Here is a 14,206-nt window from a genome sequence, read left to right as displayed (position 1 = left end):
CGCCCRTCCTGCTGCCGCGGGGACGCGCGCTCGAGTCCTGCCTGCTGCTCCCTGCATTACGCGAGCTCGGCTCCCGCCGGCTCAGTTTATAAGTGCAGAGCACAAGACAAAAACGGGTGCTGGCGGGTGACACCCCCTCCCCAGGCCCCCACGAACGCCCTTAGCCACCTCCCCATGCTGTGCCCCGGGAAAGGTGCTGGCGGACGGGGGCTCGCCATGGCCCCCTGCACCAGCGCTGACTTGCCGGCTCCATCCCCACCGCYGCGGCCGGGGTCGGGGTATCCCGGGGTCCAGGGCTGCAGAGCAGCTAGGAGATCTCGGGGAGCTGGCCCGAAATAACAGCCCTGTTCTCCCTCTCTTGCAGAGATTATGCACGATGTGATCCGGAAAGTGAAGAAGAAGGGCGAATGGAAGGTGAGGGGATGCAGTGGAGCCAAGAGGGACCCCGGAGGGGCCGGAAGAGGAGGAGGAGGAGGAGGAGGGTGGAGAGGCAASAGCAGAGTGGGGTGGGGAGGAGGAAGCTGGGCAGGGGGAAGGTGCTGTCAGGTTTATCCGCATTGCTGCTGGGAGCCTACGGCTAAAAGCCAGAGCGGAGGGGCGCTTCCCTCAGCCTTTGCTGCCGGGAGCGCTGCCCCATCCCACGCCTCCCCGCCGGCTGCCCGCCAGCCCCACAGCTCCCCGCTCACGCCRCTCTCCCCAGGTGCTGGTGGTGGACCAGCTCAGCATGCGCATGCTGTCCTCCTGCTGCAAAATGACCGACATCATGACGGAGGGCATAACAAGTGAGTACCGCCGCTCCTGGCCCCTTCCCAGGCCAGCCCCAACCCGCTTGGATSTGAGCCGTCTCTCGCAAACCTTGCTGCATGAAGGACAAAATATCCCTCCACAGCAGGGGAGCCGTGAGGATTGCTCCATTCACAGCTGTGCAGTAGCATGGCTGAGGGGGGTCAGACATCTCCATGGACATGTCACTGCTCAGGGCACCGGCACGGCCCTAAACCGGCTCCCTCCCACTCTAGATGGGAGGACACTGCCTTCTATCACGCACGGCCGACTGTCTAGGTCTTGTGCTGGGCTGCTTTACAGGCTTCCCTTCTTGCCTGCTAGGGCTAGAGAAGCCCGAACATCTTGTCTCTTGGCAGTGGTTCAGTCCACGGAGACTGGGCACATGAGGAGGAGACCAGGTGTCGTTTTATGTCAGCCCTATAAATAGCTCCCCGCAGCACTTAGAAAGGAGCCAGCAGATCTGGGGATGTTCAAAGCCGTGGGGGTTTGCCCCAACCCCAACCTGGGTGCCTTAGACCCGCACCAGCCTAGGGCTCGGTTTGCCTTTTCCTGTGGTTTTGTAGCAGGGAATTAGCTGGGATGGCTCCCCATTTCCCAGGCAAGACACGGAAACCAAGGCCTTGGTGGGGGCAGACAAGCCCTCTGCGGTGATACAAGAGCTGCCCGCGGTGGCAGCAGAGRGGTCTGGAGGGAGCTTTGGAGCAACCACTTGGAGCAAGGCACATGCGGCAGGTCTTCACGTACAGCCCYGACACCTCTGGCTTCCAGCAGAGACTGCCGGAAGCAGTGGCTACCGGCACAGTCCTAAAAACAGGGACCAGAGCATCACCCTCGCGTGGTCCCCTTTAGCAGAGGGACTTGAGAAGAGATCAAAGCAATCACAGCGCTGGGGCCTGCAAACAAATCAGCCAACCTACCCGGGGGAAGCCCTTCCAGGCATSCACACAAACGGCCCCAAATCTGGAGGTGCCCCAGCCACTCCTGTAGGGCCTTGCAGGGCTGGGATGGGATGGGGACACCCCCCACCCAGCTCCGCGTGGGCAGGGGTGAGTGCTTGGGGATGTTTTGGGAACCAAGGGCTTGGGAGGGCTGGTACTTTCCCCTGTGGGAGCTGCCATAACCACATCTGGCCCCCATGGACCCTAGCGTGGGCGAGGTGGGCTACGCACCGCTGCCTGTGCCCGGACTGGTCCCTGGCACAGCCCCTGTGTTTCCTCCCTAGTCGTGGAAGATATCAACAAGCGCCGGGAGCCGCTCCCCAGCCTGGAGGCCGTCTATCTCATCACCCCCTCCGAGAAGGTGAGTATCTCGTGGGAGGGTGCTGGGGGCATGTGTTTGGCTCTGGGAGGTGGGAGCGATGCCCAGGCTAGGAAGGGGCAGCCTTGGAAAATGACTCTGCTTCAGCAAGCATAACGGCGCAGATGGGGCAGTGCCTTCAACCCAAGCCCTCTTAGATGTGCAAAACCATGAGCGAAGGATCAGAGGCGCAAACTATGTCCAAAGGGGAGGCAGAGCCCTGGGTGCAGGATGCTGCTGCTAGCTGGTTGTCACAGCAGAGCTTCAACTCGAATGGCCTGCAACAAAGTCCTTCCTTGCCACCCAGRGACATAAAAACAACCCCTCTTAGTGCAGTTGCCCCTCGCCTGCTACTCAATACTGCTCCATGCAGAGGAGATCCCCACTCCGGGCCTGGAGCAGGTTCCCCRTAGGGCAGCGCTGCACAGCCCCCCAGTACCCCCAGCTTGTGGGTCTCGCAAACCCAGCCAGGCTGATGCCCACGAGATCCTGCCAAGACACCGGCAGTGCCCAGGTGAATCCGTGAGGGCAGCCCAGAGCCCCAGGATGGCACAGCCGGGATTTGAGAGCCAGCTCAGGGTTACGCAGCCGCCGCTAATGCAGCAAGTCGTGCCCAGCTCAGCCGGGTCCTTCTCTCTTGCAGTCCATCCACTCCCTCATCAACGACTTCAAGGACCCCCCAACCTCCAAGTACAGAGCAGCCCACGTCTTCTTCACTGACTGTGAGTATCTGCGGGGCCACTGCTCCCCATTGCCTCRGCACCAATGCCCCCTAATTCCCCGCTGGCACCTCCAGGGTAAGAAAAAAGGAGAAAGAGCAAACACCAAGGAGGGCCTGCAAGAAAGCGGTAGTCTCTTCATGCAGGACAGGACCCAAAAATGGGAGCCCTGCCAGGGAAGCTGGCACGTCCGCCCTCTGAGGCAAAAACGTCCTCATATGGGCCAAATGCTGCTGCAGGTAATTCAAGCGATCCATGCTCTGGGCAGGCAGCCACGTGATCTACCAAGGCCTTGATGTTAGGGAAGTTCTCCTGAAATTGAGCCTTTGCTCATGCTTATGGTGCTGCTGCTTCTTGCAGGAGCTGCTGAGCAAACCAGAGCCAAGCTCACCCGGTGTGCACGACCCCAGGGCTCARTGGGGTTAATTTGTGTCCCAAGGACCTGGGTCCTTCATGTGTTGCATTCATGGTTTGGCATTAGCATGAGCCTTCTCCCAAACTTCCTCTTTACCACTGCTGGGAGCTTTTGTGCTTTTTGCACTTTAACCCAAATCCAGCCAGCTCGGTCCCTGGATCTGTGGAGCTTTTCTTGTTGGACAGGGGCTGGGACTCGGGGACGCAGTGGGACGGTCTCTTCTGTGCCGGAGGGGACTGAGGAGGTGCTGCCCCGCTCCAGCACAGTGGTGATGCCCGACCCACACGCTCACAGACACAGCTGGATTTACCCATGCCAAACGGGGATCCAAGCTCCCTTGCCGTGTCCAGGTGCAAATCTGGAGTGACAGCCCCTCCAAAGACATCCGCATGGAAACCAAGAGACGGGAAAGGCTGTATCACTAAAACGAGAAAGCAGAGACAGAGGGGCACGAGTGGCCCCAAGTGCCAGGGGCCGTGTGAGCCTGCAGCCCCAGAGGGAGGGTGCGTCAGCCCACGGACCCCCGCRGGGTCCCCATCCTCCGTGGCACGGGTGCTCCTGCGGCCACTGTCCCCCAGGCACCTCGCTCTGGGACCGACACTGGGGCAAAGCCCCCCGGACCCCGCTGGCGGTGTCGCCCTCGCCGCACCAGCCGCCCCGTGCCCTGAGCGCTGCTCTGCTCCTCTCCTTCCAGCCTGCCCCGACGCCCTCTTCAACGAGCTGGTGAAATCCCGCGCCGCGAAGGTGGTCAAAACCCTGACGGAGATCAACATTGCCTTCCTCCCGTCCGAGTCGCAGGTGAGTCCCCGGCGGGGACCCRGCCCTCCTGGGCAGCCCGGGGAAYGGGACAGGCGGGGGRTGCTCGCCCCGCTCCCCGGCGCATCGAGGCCTGCGAACTCGCTGCAGAACCGCTGGCCCCAGGGCTGGCGCTTTACCTCCCGCTCCGCTCTCTCCTTCCTGTCTCCTCCGATTATTTCTCGAGGCTGATCCGCTGCTGCGGATTTAGCGGCACACCATGCTCTGGCCCGGCACTAGCAGCCTGCATTGGCTGGCTCTGTGACCCCCCCAGCGTGGCCGCTCAGCCAAGGGCACCGGGGGGGCCGGGCCGCGGGCCATCTGCTGCCCAAGAGGCTCTTCCTTGGGCCAGAGGAGGTGGGAATGGGCACTGGGGAGGAACAGATGGCACTTGACTGTTTGGTGCCATTAACCCCTTACGCAGCAAGGGTCTGCCTCCCTGGAAGAGCACGTGGAGGATGACTCCTGGCAGCCCCATGCACTGCAAAACTGGCACCTGCTCTTCACTGGTAGGGTGGCCAGGGAGCAACGTGTCCCTGCTCCTCCTCAGTGCAGACAGCACCTGGTTGCCTGCCCGGGCGCAGATACCTGCTCCGTGCAAGGGCTGGGAGGGTCTCCTGACCCTGGAGCTCACCCCCAGGGTGCCTTGCAGCGTGCACGTGCGTAGGGGACCGAGACACGGAGCAGCAGCTAGGGGGAGGTCAGGGCTGTCACGTGCAGAGGGCACCAAGCAGAGAGCAGACACCCAGAGTGGCTCCTTTCTCAAGCATCGCTGGACTCACCGGGTGTCAGGACCCGGGGTTCGACCGGGGCCATTTGCAGGGACATGTATCTGGGCTTGAATCCGGTTTTCAAAAGCTCCAGAGTGTCCTGTGATGCCCACCACATCCTTGCCCCCRCACCGTTACAGCCGCTGGATGGACCTGACACCAGGGCACGGGGAAAGGTGCTTTCCCCCCGGCATGAACTGGCTGATGGGGCTGCTCTGGCTGAACCTCAGCCAGTTTTCTTGGTCCCCTGGATGTCCCCAGCAGCGTCTCTCCTTTAACCTCCCTCCTGCTTTATTTCTGCCTTCCCAGGTTTACTCCCTGGATTCTGCCGACTCCTTCCAAAGCTTTTACAGCCCCCACAAGGCTCAGATGAAGAACCCGATCCTGGAGCGCCTGGCAGAGCAGATTGCCACACTGTGCGCCACGCTGAAGGAGTACCCGGCGGTGCGGTACAGAGGGTAAGGGCAGCGCTGGTCCACAGTACCCCCCAAAGGAGGTATCCCTATTTCCATCTTCCCCTTAGAGCTATTTTAGCTCTCCTCTTGCTGGACCCCATGAATCCTCCCTTTCACAGATCCTGCCCACCAGCACTGTCTGCAGTCCCGGCACTAGCTAAGGCACTGGAGATAGGTGGTACCAGTTTGGAGGAAGGCAGATGGTAGGATGGACAGAAACACCCATGCTAAATTTAAGAACAGGTTTTGATTCAGATGATGCTGTGGAGAGTTGGGGTGTTTGGGAGCCTGAAATCCATGTGGCCACCCCGTGATCTAAGCTAGCAGAGGGACATCTAGTACTGTCCCTGCCTGTAGCAGACCAAAGCAAAGTGGGGCACCAAATTCCCCAAGGAGAACTGGAAAGCGACGACAAGATGTGCTCAGATCCCCTTTCTCCCATAAGCCAAGGCCATCGCACAGGGCAAACAAGCAGGTCCTCCTGGTCCCTCACCCACCTTGCACAGCCTTTGCCAGTGCTAGTTGTCTGCCCTAGGACTCCTGGGCTGCGGCGAGGGCAGGAGCAGGGACCTGACATACCCTTCCTGTCTTCTCCAGAGATTACAAAGACAACGCCATGCTGGCCCAGCTCATCCAGGACAAGCTGGATGCCTACAAGGCTGATGACCCCACCATGGGCGAGGTGAGTAGGGACAGCACTGGCAGGCCCTTCCGGGGAAGGCACCAGGGCTCCAAGGCTTGGCTGGTATTTTATCCCTAAAGTCCGGTTCAAGCTCTGCCACACAGCCGGGCTGCAAGCGGAGCCTGCCCTGTCTCTGATGGTCTGGCAGCTCCATTAGTGCTAGATGAGCAGCACTGACCCAGCCCTTGCTGAACTGTCAGTGGGCTCCCCCRTGATGACCACACAGGTGCAGGATAGTTGTAGATACCCCCCCAAGGGGTATAACCCTGACAGAGGGCTAGAAAATAGCCCTGGCTTCACCCCACCAACTGCGGGCGCTGGAGGGCCCCCAGCTCTCCTGCTGACAGCTCTCCCCTCTGGGTCTGCAGGGTCCGGACAAGGCTCGCTCCCAGCTCCTCATCTTGGATCGGGGCTTCGACCCTGTTTCCCCAGTACTGCATGAACTGACCTTCCAGGCGATGAGCTACGACCTGCTGCCCATCGAGAACGACGTCTACAAGTGAGTGTGGCAGTGCCACCCCCCAGCCCCAGGAGCATGAACGATTGCTGAGGGAGCCCAGGGGAATCAAACACTTGAGCAGGAATTCGAAGCTGAGACACAAAGTTTGAGCCTCCAGCTCAGCCGGTTTGCTCTGCCACACAAGTCATTGAACAGCAGAAATCACTACGACACGCACAGTCTGGCAGATGTTATATTGGCCAAGAGAAAGGCRGGATTTAGTACAAAAGGAGCATTTCTAACCTTTAACCCTTTGCCCTTTCCCAGTTATAGTCTAAACAGGTACAAGAAGGCGAGACACGAAACCAAGCTGAAATAACTTGACCCAGCTCACTGGCAGAGCTAAGAGCAAACCTCCCAGTGCCTCCTCTGGAGCCTGGTCTGTGTGCAGCACGCTCCTGCTTTCACTCCCCTTGGAGACAGCATAGCTTAGCAAGTTGCCACCCATAACCACGCTGCTGGAGCTGCCTGTGCTTCAGCTCCCGTCCTAAGTAGCAACTGCACGTTCTCCTGCTGTTCCACAAGTTCTTGCCCCTCTTACTCATTGCATGCTATTATATTATAAGGGGAGCGTGTGCCTGCRAACCCCATTCCCCTCCATGACGCTTCCTGCTCTCTTCCCCAGGTACGAGACAAGTGGCATTGGAGAAGCCCGGGTGAAGGAGGTTCTCCTGGATGAGGACGATGACCTTTGGGTCACCTTACGCCACAAACACATCGCAGAGGTGTCCCAGTAAGTGTCCCTGCAGGCAATTTGATGCCTGTCCAAACCCCACRCTGAGGAGCGAAGGGAGACGGGAAAAGCAGAGTGGGTGGGAGAGGATTTCAGTACTGCCACCCAACTCACAGCAAGCCAGGCCACCAGCCCCACTGCTAACCCAGCCRGGGTGCTCTCCCCATGGCTCTGCATGCACCCACTGCCCAGGAGAGTGGCCCATCGGTGCCTGCACAGCAAGGCTGAGCACATCCTGCAAGTGAAGGCAGGACGCAGTAAGGGCAAACGCATGGGGGTGTGCCCCGATGCCTTGGGCCTGGAGGTTCTGGACCACATAGTGTGAGAAGGGTCAGCAGCGCCGCAGTTGGTGGCATGCTGACTGCTGTGTCCTCCTCTTCTCCCCAGGGAGGTGACCCGATCCCTGAAAGAATTTTCTTCAAGCAAGAGGATGAACACGGGCGACAAGGTGACCTTACTGCTTGCATTGAGCTGGGCTTTAGCGCCTCCCTAGAGTGGGGTCCAGGCAGCCCCAGGGACTCAGCCACATGCCAGGACAAGTTGAGGCCTTGCATGGATGCCTGATGCATAGCTCCACGATGGGCCAAGCACACACAGTTCCCTGCTGGCCCTAGCCAGTCGTGGGAGCAACTCCGTGGCCGCGGAGCAGCCAGGGGTATTTGAGCACATTCAGATGCTGCTTCACTTTATCCTATGCATGGGGCTGAGGAAACAGGGAAGGGACTTCTAGAGACTGTAGCAAGCAGGATGGTGGTGGCCTGGTGATTGAGTTGTTCTGCTTTGGGAAAGCACCAAGTTGAGGGGCATCGGTTTGCACCCGAGCACAGAGGTCCATGCATGCCTYGACAGTGCTCCTTCTGCTTCTGGCCAGTTCCTCTCTGGAGACACCAAGTTTAGGTAGTGAGGAGATTGTGTCAAAAACAGAATGTAAGAACGGCCAGAAACTGAAAACATCATCTCAKCCTCAGCCAAGTGCACAGGCAAGGTCCCCAGGAGGGTCCTGGGGGGTATGTTCTCCAGGGATTCCCTCCCCTTTTCTCTAGTTTCTGCAGCTACAGTTCTTCTCCCTGCTCCTCAGACTCATCACCAGCTGATGAAACACAGCACTATCACAGCAGGCATCACCAAAACCCCCAAGAGACAGCGAACTGCATTTGGACAGGAGTCCTTGGCAGAGTTGTCCCCTTCTTTGTCCCTCTCTGCTAACTGTCCCACTCACAGCCATAAGTCCATGGCGGGTAAGTGACTGTGTCTCCTCCCGTTGCAGACCACCATGAGAGACCTGTCCCAGATGCTGAAGAAGATGCCACAGTACCAGAAGGAGCTCAGCAAGGTAAAACAAATAAGAAAATGGGTCCATGGAGAGCAGACGGTGCCTGAGCAACCTACACAAGGGATGTCCAGAGGCAGCTTTCCCCAGGCCACTTCAGCAGGTGTCCAGCCATGAACAGGGGCTGGCAAGGGGCACCATCCCCCCACAGCCAACATGGGCTGGCACGCACAACATGGGGCACACTCGGTTCTGGGCTAAGGCCCAGGCTGGCAAGCTGGGGGCGGTGGTAAGGGGACCTTTGGCTGCTCCCAATGCCACTAGGGTGTCTGCACTGCTTGTGTCTCCCCAGTACTCTACTCACCTGCACCTGGCTGAAGACTGCATGAAGCACTACCAAGGCACAGTGGATAAGCTCTGCCGAGTTGAACAGGTACCAGATTCCCTGGCTTCCACCTCCCCCTACCTCCAACCAGGGAGAACTGGGCCAAATGCTCGTGCCTGACCTCATAGCGCTGGCACTGAGCCCAGGGCAAAGCAGTGATCACTGCGTGCGTTCTCTGCAGGACCTGGCCATGGGCACTGATGCTGAAGGTGAAAAGATCAAGGACCCCATGAGGGCTATCGTCCCCATCCTGCTGGATGGGAACGTCAGCACCTATGACAAGATCCGCATCATCTTGCTCTACATCTTCCTGAAGAACGGTGAGGAGGAGAGAGCTCAGCAGGCAGGACAGGGAGGTGGGCTGGGGGGAGAAGGTGAAAGGGATGGAGAGTGAGCAAGAAGAAATGCAGGCAGCTCCCTCCGGCACAGAGCTCAGTGTTTGACCAAGATAAGCCGAATGGAAAGGCACAGCCCCAGTTCATCACCAGAGTCTCTGAGGTGGTTCCGCACTCCTCAAATGTCCTAACAAACCACACTGAAAACTTGGAGTCCCTTATGTGCACAGACACGCACAGGCAACTGCACATGAGACCGGAGCAGACTCAGACCACCATCTAACAGAGCTCTCCATCCCCATCAGTATGTCCTGTCCACTCTGAGGCCTCCGAGTGCTTCCCAGCAGGGCTCACCCCCCACGCAGGAGGGTCACGGGGATGGAGTGACTGGTGCAAATTCACTCTGCAGCACAAGGGCAGAACCGGGAACAGACCTGGCTGAGTTCACATTGCTCCCCACAGAGTCAAAAGGTGGCAGAAAATGAGAATTTGTGTATAAGCTTAATAGATGTATTCTTCTCCAAAGGATGGGAGGCTCCTGTGGGGTGGAAAACACAGGGAAAGGTAGGATCAGAGCAGCAGAAAGCTGCCTGGTGTCCACTGAGCGCTCCCTGGCTGACAACAGGATGGGTGTCCCAAGGTGTGGATAGAGGGGTTGTGTCCCTGCTCGGATGCATTTCATGGGAAGATGCTGTTTCCCTGTTTGCATTTCCAGGTATCACTGAGGAAAACCTGAACAAGCTGATCCAGCATGCTCAGATCCCTGCAGAGGACAGCGAGATCATCACCAACATGGCCCACCTTGGGGTGCCCATCATCACAGACGTGAGTGTCCAACTCCCTTTGCCCACAGTCCTCCTTGGGTCTAGGGAGAGCCACCAGGACCCTGTAGCACCGACTCTAGGTGTGACTTTTTGCTATGGGAACCACTTCTCTGCCTGGAAGCCATCAAGGCCCCCCAGAGCATTTCCTACAGGGTCTCTCTGACCCCACGGCATGGGCTCAGCCCCAGAGGCACAGGGACCGCGTCCCGGTGCAAGGCCCACAGGAGCCACTGTGGCTCAGGGTGTCTCTTGCTGTTTGTGCCCAGTCCACCCTGCGCCGCCGGAGCAAGCCGGAGCGGAAGGAGCGGATCAGCGAGCAGACCTACCAGCTCTCCCGATGGACCCCTGTTATTAAGGACATCATGGAGGTGAGTCAGCAAGGAGSGGGAACAGAGCGGGGGCCTCAGCACGCCCAGGAAGAGACCTGCAGAGAGCAGGGTGCTTCCAACTCACGGCATCACTCCCAAAACGGGCCCTAAAAGGCGCTTGCAACAGGAGTCCCGCAGCCTCCTCTCTAATTTCTCCAGGCCTTCGTGGCCCTGCAGCGCCCACGGGAGGAGAGAGTTTTCTTTACAATTTTAGCAAGGCTGTGATGATTTGTGACGCAGCATGTCCCACCGTACCTGGAGCGCCCTTCCCCTCGCGCTACTCCTGACCCTCCGCTTGCACGCTGAGCCCCAGGCTGGGATGCCCGCTCTGTATCCGTACGGCACCCAGCGCACAGGCGAGCTGGCAGCTCCCGAGCATCACTGCAGCACGAGCAAACAACCCAGGTGCTTCTTGTGCCATGCGGTGCGTTAGAACGGGGCACACGTGGGCTATATCCTCACCCAGCGCCACTCGCACCCCTGAGCGAACAGACACGCGCAGCACCGCTGCCCCAGGCACAGGCACAATCCTGCCGCTTCACCGCCTCAGCGCCAATATTGGCATACAGCATCCAGCCACGTGCTGCGCTCAGGTAGCGCCAGACAGAGCCAGAAAATGATCTTCAGGCGTCGCCTTCCTCTGCACCCCCTTCTTCTCTCGGCCACCCCTTGAGGACCAGAGCAGCCTCACGGGGTTTGCCTAGAGCCGGGCACATCACAGGCAATGATGCAGACATGGGCATTTTCTACCTGATCTGACAGGCAGACAGACCCCAGCACCACATTTTGGGAGCATTTCTGCAGCTCAGCACCATCCTGAAGGCACCGATTACAAGTTCAACCCAAACTCCTTTCATTACAGTCTAGGCAGCCTGCTAACCACAGACCTGGGGGCACCTCCCTGGAGCACATGTAACACCAGCTTGCAACCTGGTCTCAGGAATATCTTGCAGATGGCCTTAACCCTCCACCATTAGCACCAAGAAAGAAATACCATTTTCCTTACCCCTTGACCAAATGCTCAGCCTGGGCTGTGTGTCATTCATAGATACAAAGCTTCCARCTCTGCCCAGGCCACTGAAATTCTGCTCAGGCTACTGAAATCCTCCTCAGGGGAAGTAAAATCTCTAGCCTCCTCCTTGCCCTACCTTGCCGGACCTCCCCGTGGTCAGGGCGAGCCTCAGCCCATGCCCCGTGGTGCAGGTCCCTGGCTCTGCCTCTGCCCCACAGGGAAACCAGCACCACCTCCCTCCTCCCAAGTGCACAGTATTACARGAATTTAACCAAATTGTTGCAAAAAGTAGGACCATGCAAATGTATGCAAATGTATGTAAATAAAGCCCAGTCCAGCTGGGTTCTCTGTGCTGTGGGGCTGCGTTGTGGAGGTGGGACAGGGAGCAGGACRCCCCCGAGCTGGGACAGGGGGCTGTGCACGGCGCCTGGCTCCTCGCTGAATCCTCGCTCGGGGTTTTTTCTCCCTCCAGGACGCTATCGATGACAAGCTGGACACCAAGCACTACCCTTATATCTCCACCCGCTCCTCCGCCTCCTTCAGCACCACTGCCGTCAGGTGGGTCCCAGCTCTCCCTGCCGAAACGCGGCGGCCCGACCTCCCCCCTTCCGGCCTCCGCAGGGCCGATAAGCCTCCGGCTGAGACTCCAGCCRTCGGGCTGAACGCCAGCACAAATATCACCTTTAGCATCCAGCCCCTACCTGCCCGGAGGGGTCCTACCCTTCTGCAGGCTGCCGAGGCCAAAAACGAGCCCCTTGTACAGAAGGGAAAACTGAGGTGGGCGTAGATTAAATGACTCACCCGAGGTTAGCGGGGAGGATTGAAGTGCTCACTCTTGCCTTGCTCTTCAGGGGGCACCCGGTGCATCTCCCACCCTCCTCCCCAAGCTTGGCCCCCCAGCCGGTCCCTCTCTGCCGTTACGGCTCGCGGCAGCGAAGGCGGAGGCTGCCCGGGCTGTTCCCCCTCACCCCTCTGCTCTCTTCCCTCCCCAGTGCCCGCTACGGTCACTGGCACAAGAACAAGGCGCCCGGCGAGTACCGAAGCGGCCCCCGCCTCATCATCTTCATCCTGGGCGGCGTGAGCATGAACGAAATGCGCTGCGCCTACGAGGTGACGCAAGCCAGCGGCAAGTGGGAGGTGCTAATAGGTGAGTGGGGGGCGCCGGGACGCCGTGCACCCGCCGCCGCGCTCGCCGCCTCATCCCACGCTCCGCTCCGCCGCCCCGCTCCCAGCGCGGCTTCCCGCGGCCGGCGGCAAGCCCACAAAATCCAGCCTCCAGATGACTGCATGAGCAGGACCGACGCGGAAAGGTCTTCTCCTGGTGTCACTCCTGCGCCCCGCTGTCCCCCCCCCCCGGCACAGGCCGTGCCCCTCCGCCTGTCCTCGCCACCTCCTAGGTCCCTTCTTCCTCTCCCCGGCTGGTTTTGCTCCCCGCCGTTCCGACTGAGCTGGGYGAGAGGGAAGGGAGTTTGCATCCTGAAGTGATCCGGTTGCTCCCTCTGATGGCACTCTCTTCCTAGAGGTTATCAAAGAAAGGGAGAGAGAAAGAAAGAAAGAAAGAAAGGCGTGGGAGCTGGCACACCAGCCAGGACAATCTGCTGCTGCAGGCCTGGGCGTTCGCTGTTGGAGGGGCTGGATGACACACACCGCGTGTGCAGCGGTCGGATGTGCATCGCGTGTGCAGCCTGCCATGCATCGCGTGTGCAGCACTGCGGTGCATCGCGTGTGCGGCAGTCTGATGCACGTTGCGTGTGCAGCCTGCCATGCATCGCATGTGCAGCAGTCTGACACGCGTGGCGTGTGCAGTCGGACGTGCAATGCGTGCACGGTCCATGCATCGTGCGCGCAGGGTCCGGCCATACTTAGCGGGAAGGGCCRTGGRTCAGGCGCAAAGCGCAGGGGCAGCRTGGCGAGGTGGAAGCGCTGCCTGGTGCTAGCAGGGGCTTTTAGGCACCCACATTCCCTGGGGGGTCCCACCGCGGGGCCGGGCGCGGGGTGCACAGCTGGACACGCACCACGTGGTGCTGCTGCAGCTCACCCGGGGCAGGATGAGGCCAGCGCCCCGGGCAGCCCCTCGCCGCCACCTCATCTGCTCACCGGATTTTCCCCTCCCCCTGACCCGACGTCCGTGGAGAGGCTCCCGCCACCGCCATCCCCGCTGGGGTGGCACCGGCAGCTGCCCAGGCGCATGCGTGCCGGTGGGGGCCGCCGCACGAGCCCGCCGCACCGCGCCGCGCCGGGGGATGCATGCCGCGTTGCCCCGCTCTCTCGCCCGCCATCGCCATCGCCAGCGCGCCGCGGCGGGCGCCGCGGGCCGCCGCCGCCCCGCAGTCAGCCCACCTCTGTTCTCCCGCAGGTGCTACTCACATTCTCACTCCCACCAAATTTCTCATGGACCTGAGGCACCCCGACTTCAGGGACTCCACTAGGGTCTCATTTGAGGATCAGGCTCCAGCAATGGAGTGAGCCAAAGCAAMCAAGTAAAGGCAGCCTACTAAAGAAAAAGAAACTCTTCCTCCCCGAAGGGTTTTCTTTGATTCTCCTCTTCCTCCTTTCTTTAATTATTGTTTTTCRGCTCTCTCCTTTCAGTTTTCTTTTTCCTTTTCGGTTCTCTGACGGGAAAATGCTTGCGGTTCGCCCTCCCGGTCCGAAACGCGCCCAGCGCTGCCTTCATCCACCCCGCGCCATGTGGTTCTCTTGGCCGGACCCCTCCTGCCATCAGTAGCTGCCGCGTGGTGCCAGCGAGGCCGCGCAGCGGGCCGGGGGTCCCGGCTCGCCGGGGGAGATGCCGGAGAGGGGTGTAAGAGGGAAGCCCCCCGCGGGCCGGAGGGCCCTGTTAGGCAGCGCGGGGCTGGACGTGGC

The 14,206-nt window shown here is 60.0% G+C and overlaps 1 protein-coding gene across 1 annotated transcript; it reads left to right on the top strand.

The window, feature by feature from the left end:
• The first annotated feature begins 362 nt into the window (after window positions 1-362).
• Window positions 363-13,882, top strand: STXBP1 (syntaxin binding protein 1). The gene is made up of 18 exons (XM_026059655.1): window positions 363-414; window positions 701-782; window positions 2,009-2,085; window positions 2,726-2,804; window positions 3,911-4,014; window positions 5,091-5,239; window positions 5,834-5,918; window positions 6,287-6,417; window positions 7,043-7,150; window positions 7,538-7,598; window positions 8,418-8,483; window positions 8,773-8,853; window positions 8,987-9,125; window positions 9,856-9,965; window positions 10,231-10,332; window positions 11,817-11,902; window positions 12,337-12,491; window positions 13,701-13,882. Exons 1-18 carry the CDS (start codon window positions 370-372, stop codon window positions 13,808-13,810), a joined length of 1,770 nt encoding a protein of 589 aa, XP_025915440.1. The 5' UTR covers window positions 363-369; the 3' UTR covers window positions 13,811-13,882.
• Window positions 13,883-14,206: the final 324 nt, after the last annotated feature.

The sequence above is a fragment of the Apteryx rowi genome, unplaced genomic scaffold, assembly GCF_003343035.1.
Source record: "Apteryx rowi isolate R43461 unplaced genomic scaffold, aptRow1 scaffold_16, whole genome shotgun sequence".
NCBI classification, from domain to species: Eukaryota; Metazoa; Chordata; class Aves; order Apterygiformes; family Apterygidae; genus Apteryx; species Apteryx rowi.
Note: the sequence above shows the minus strand (reverse complement) of the source record. Positions and strands in the feature narration are given on the sequence as shown.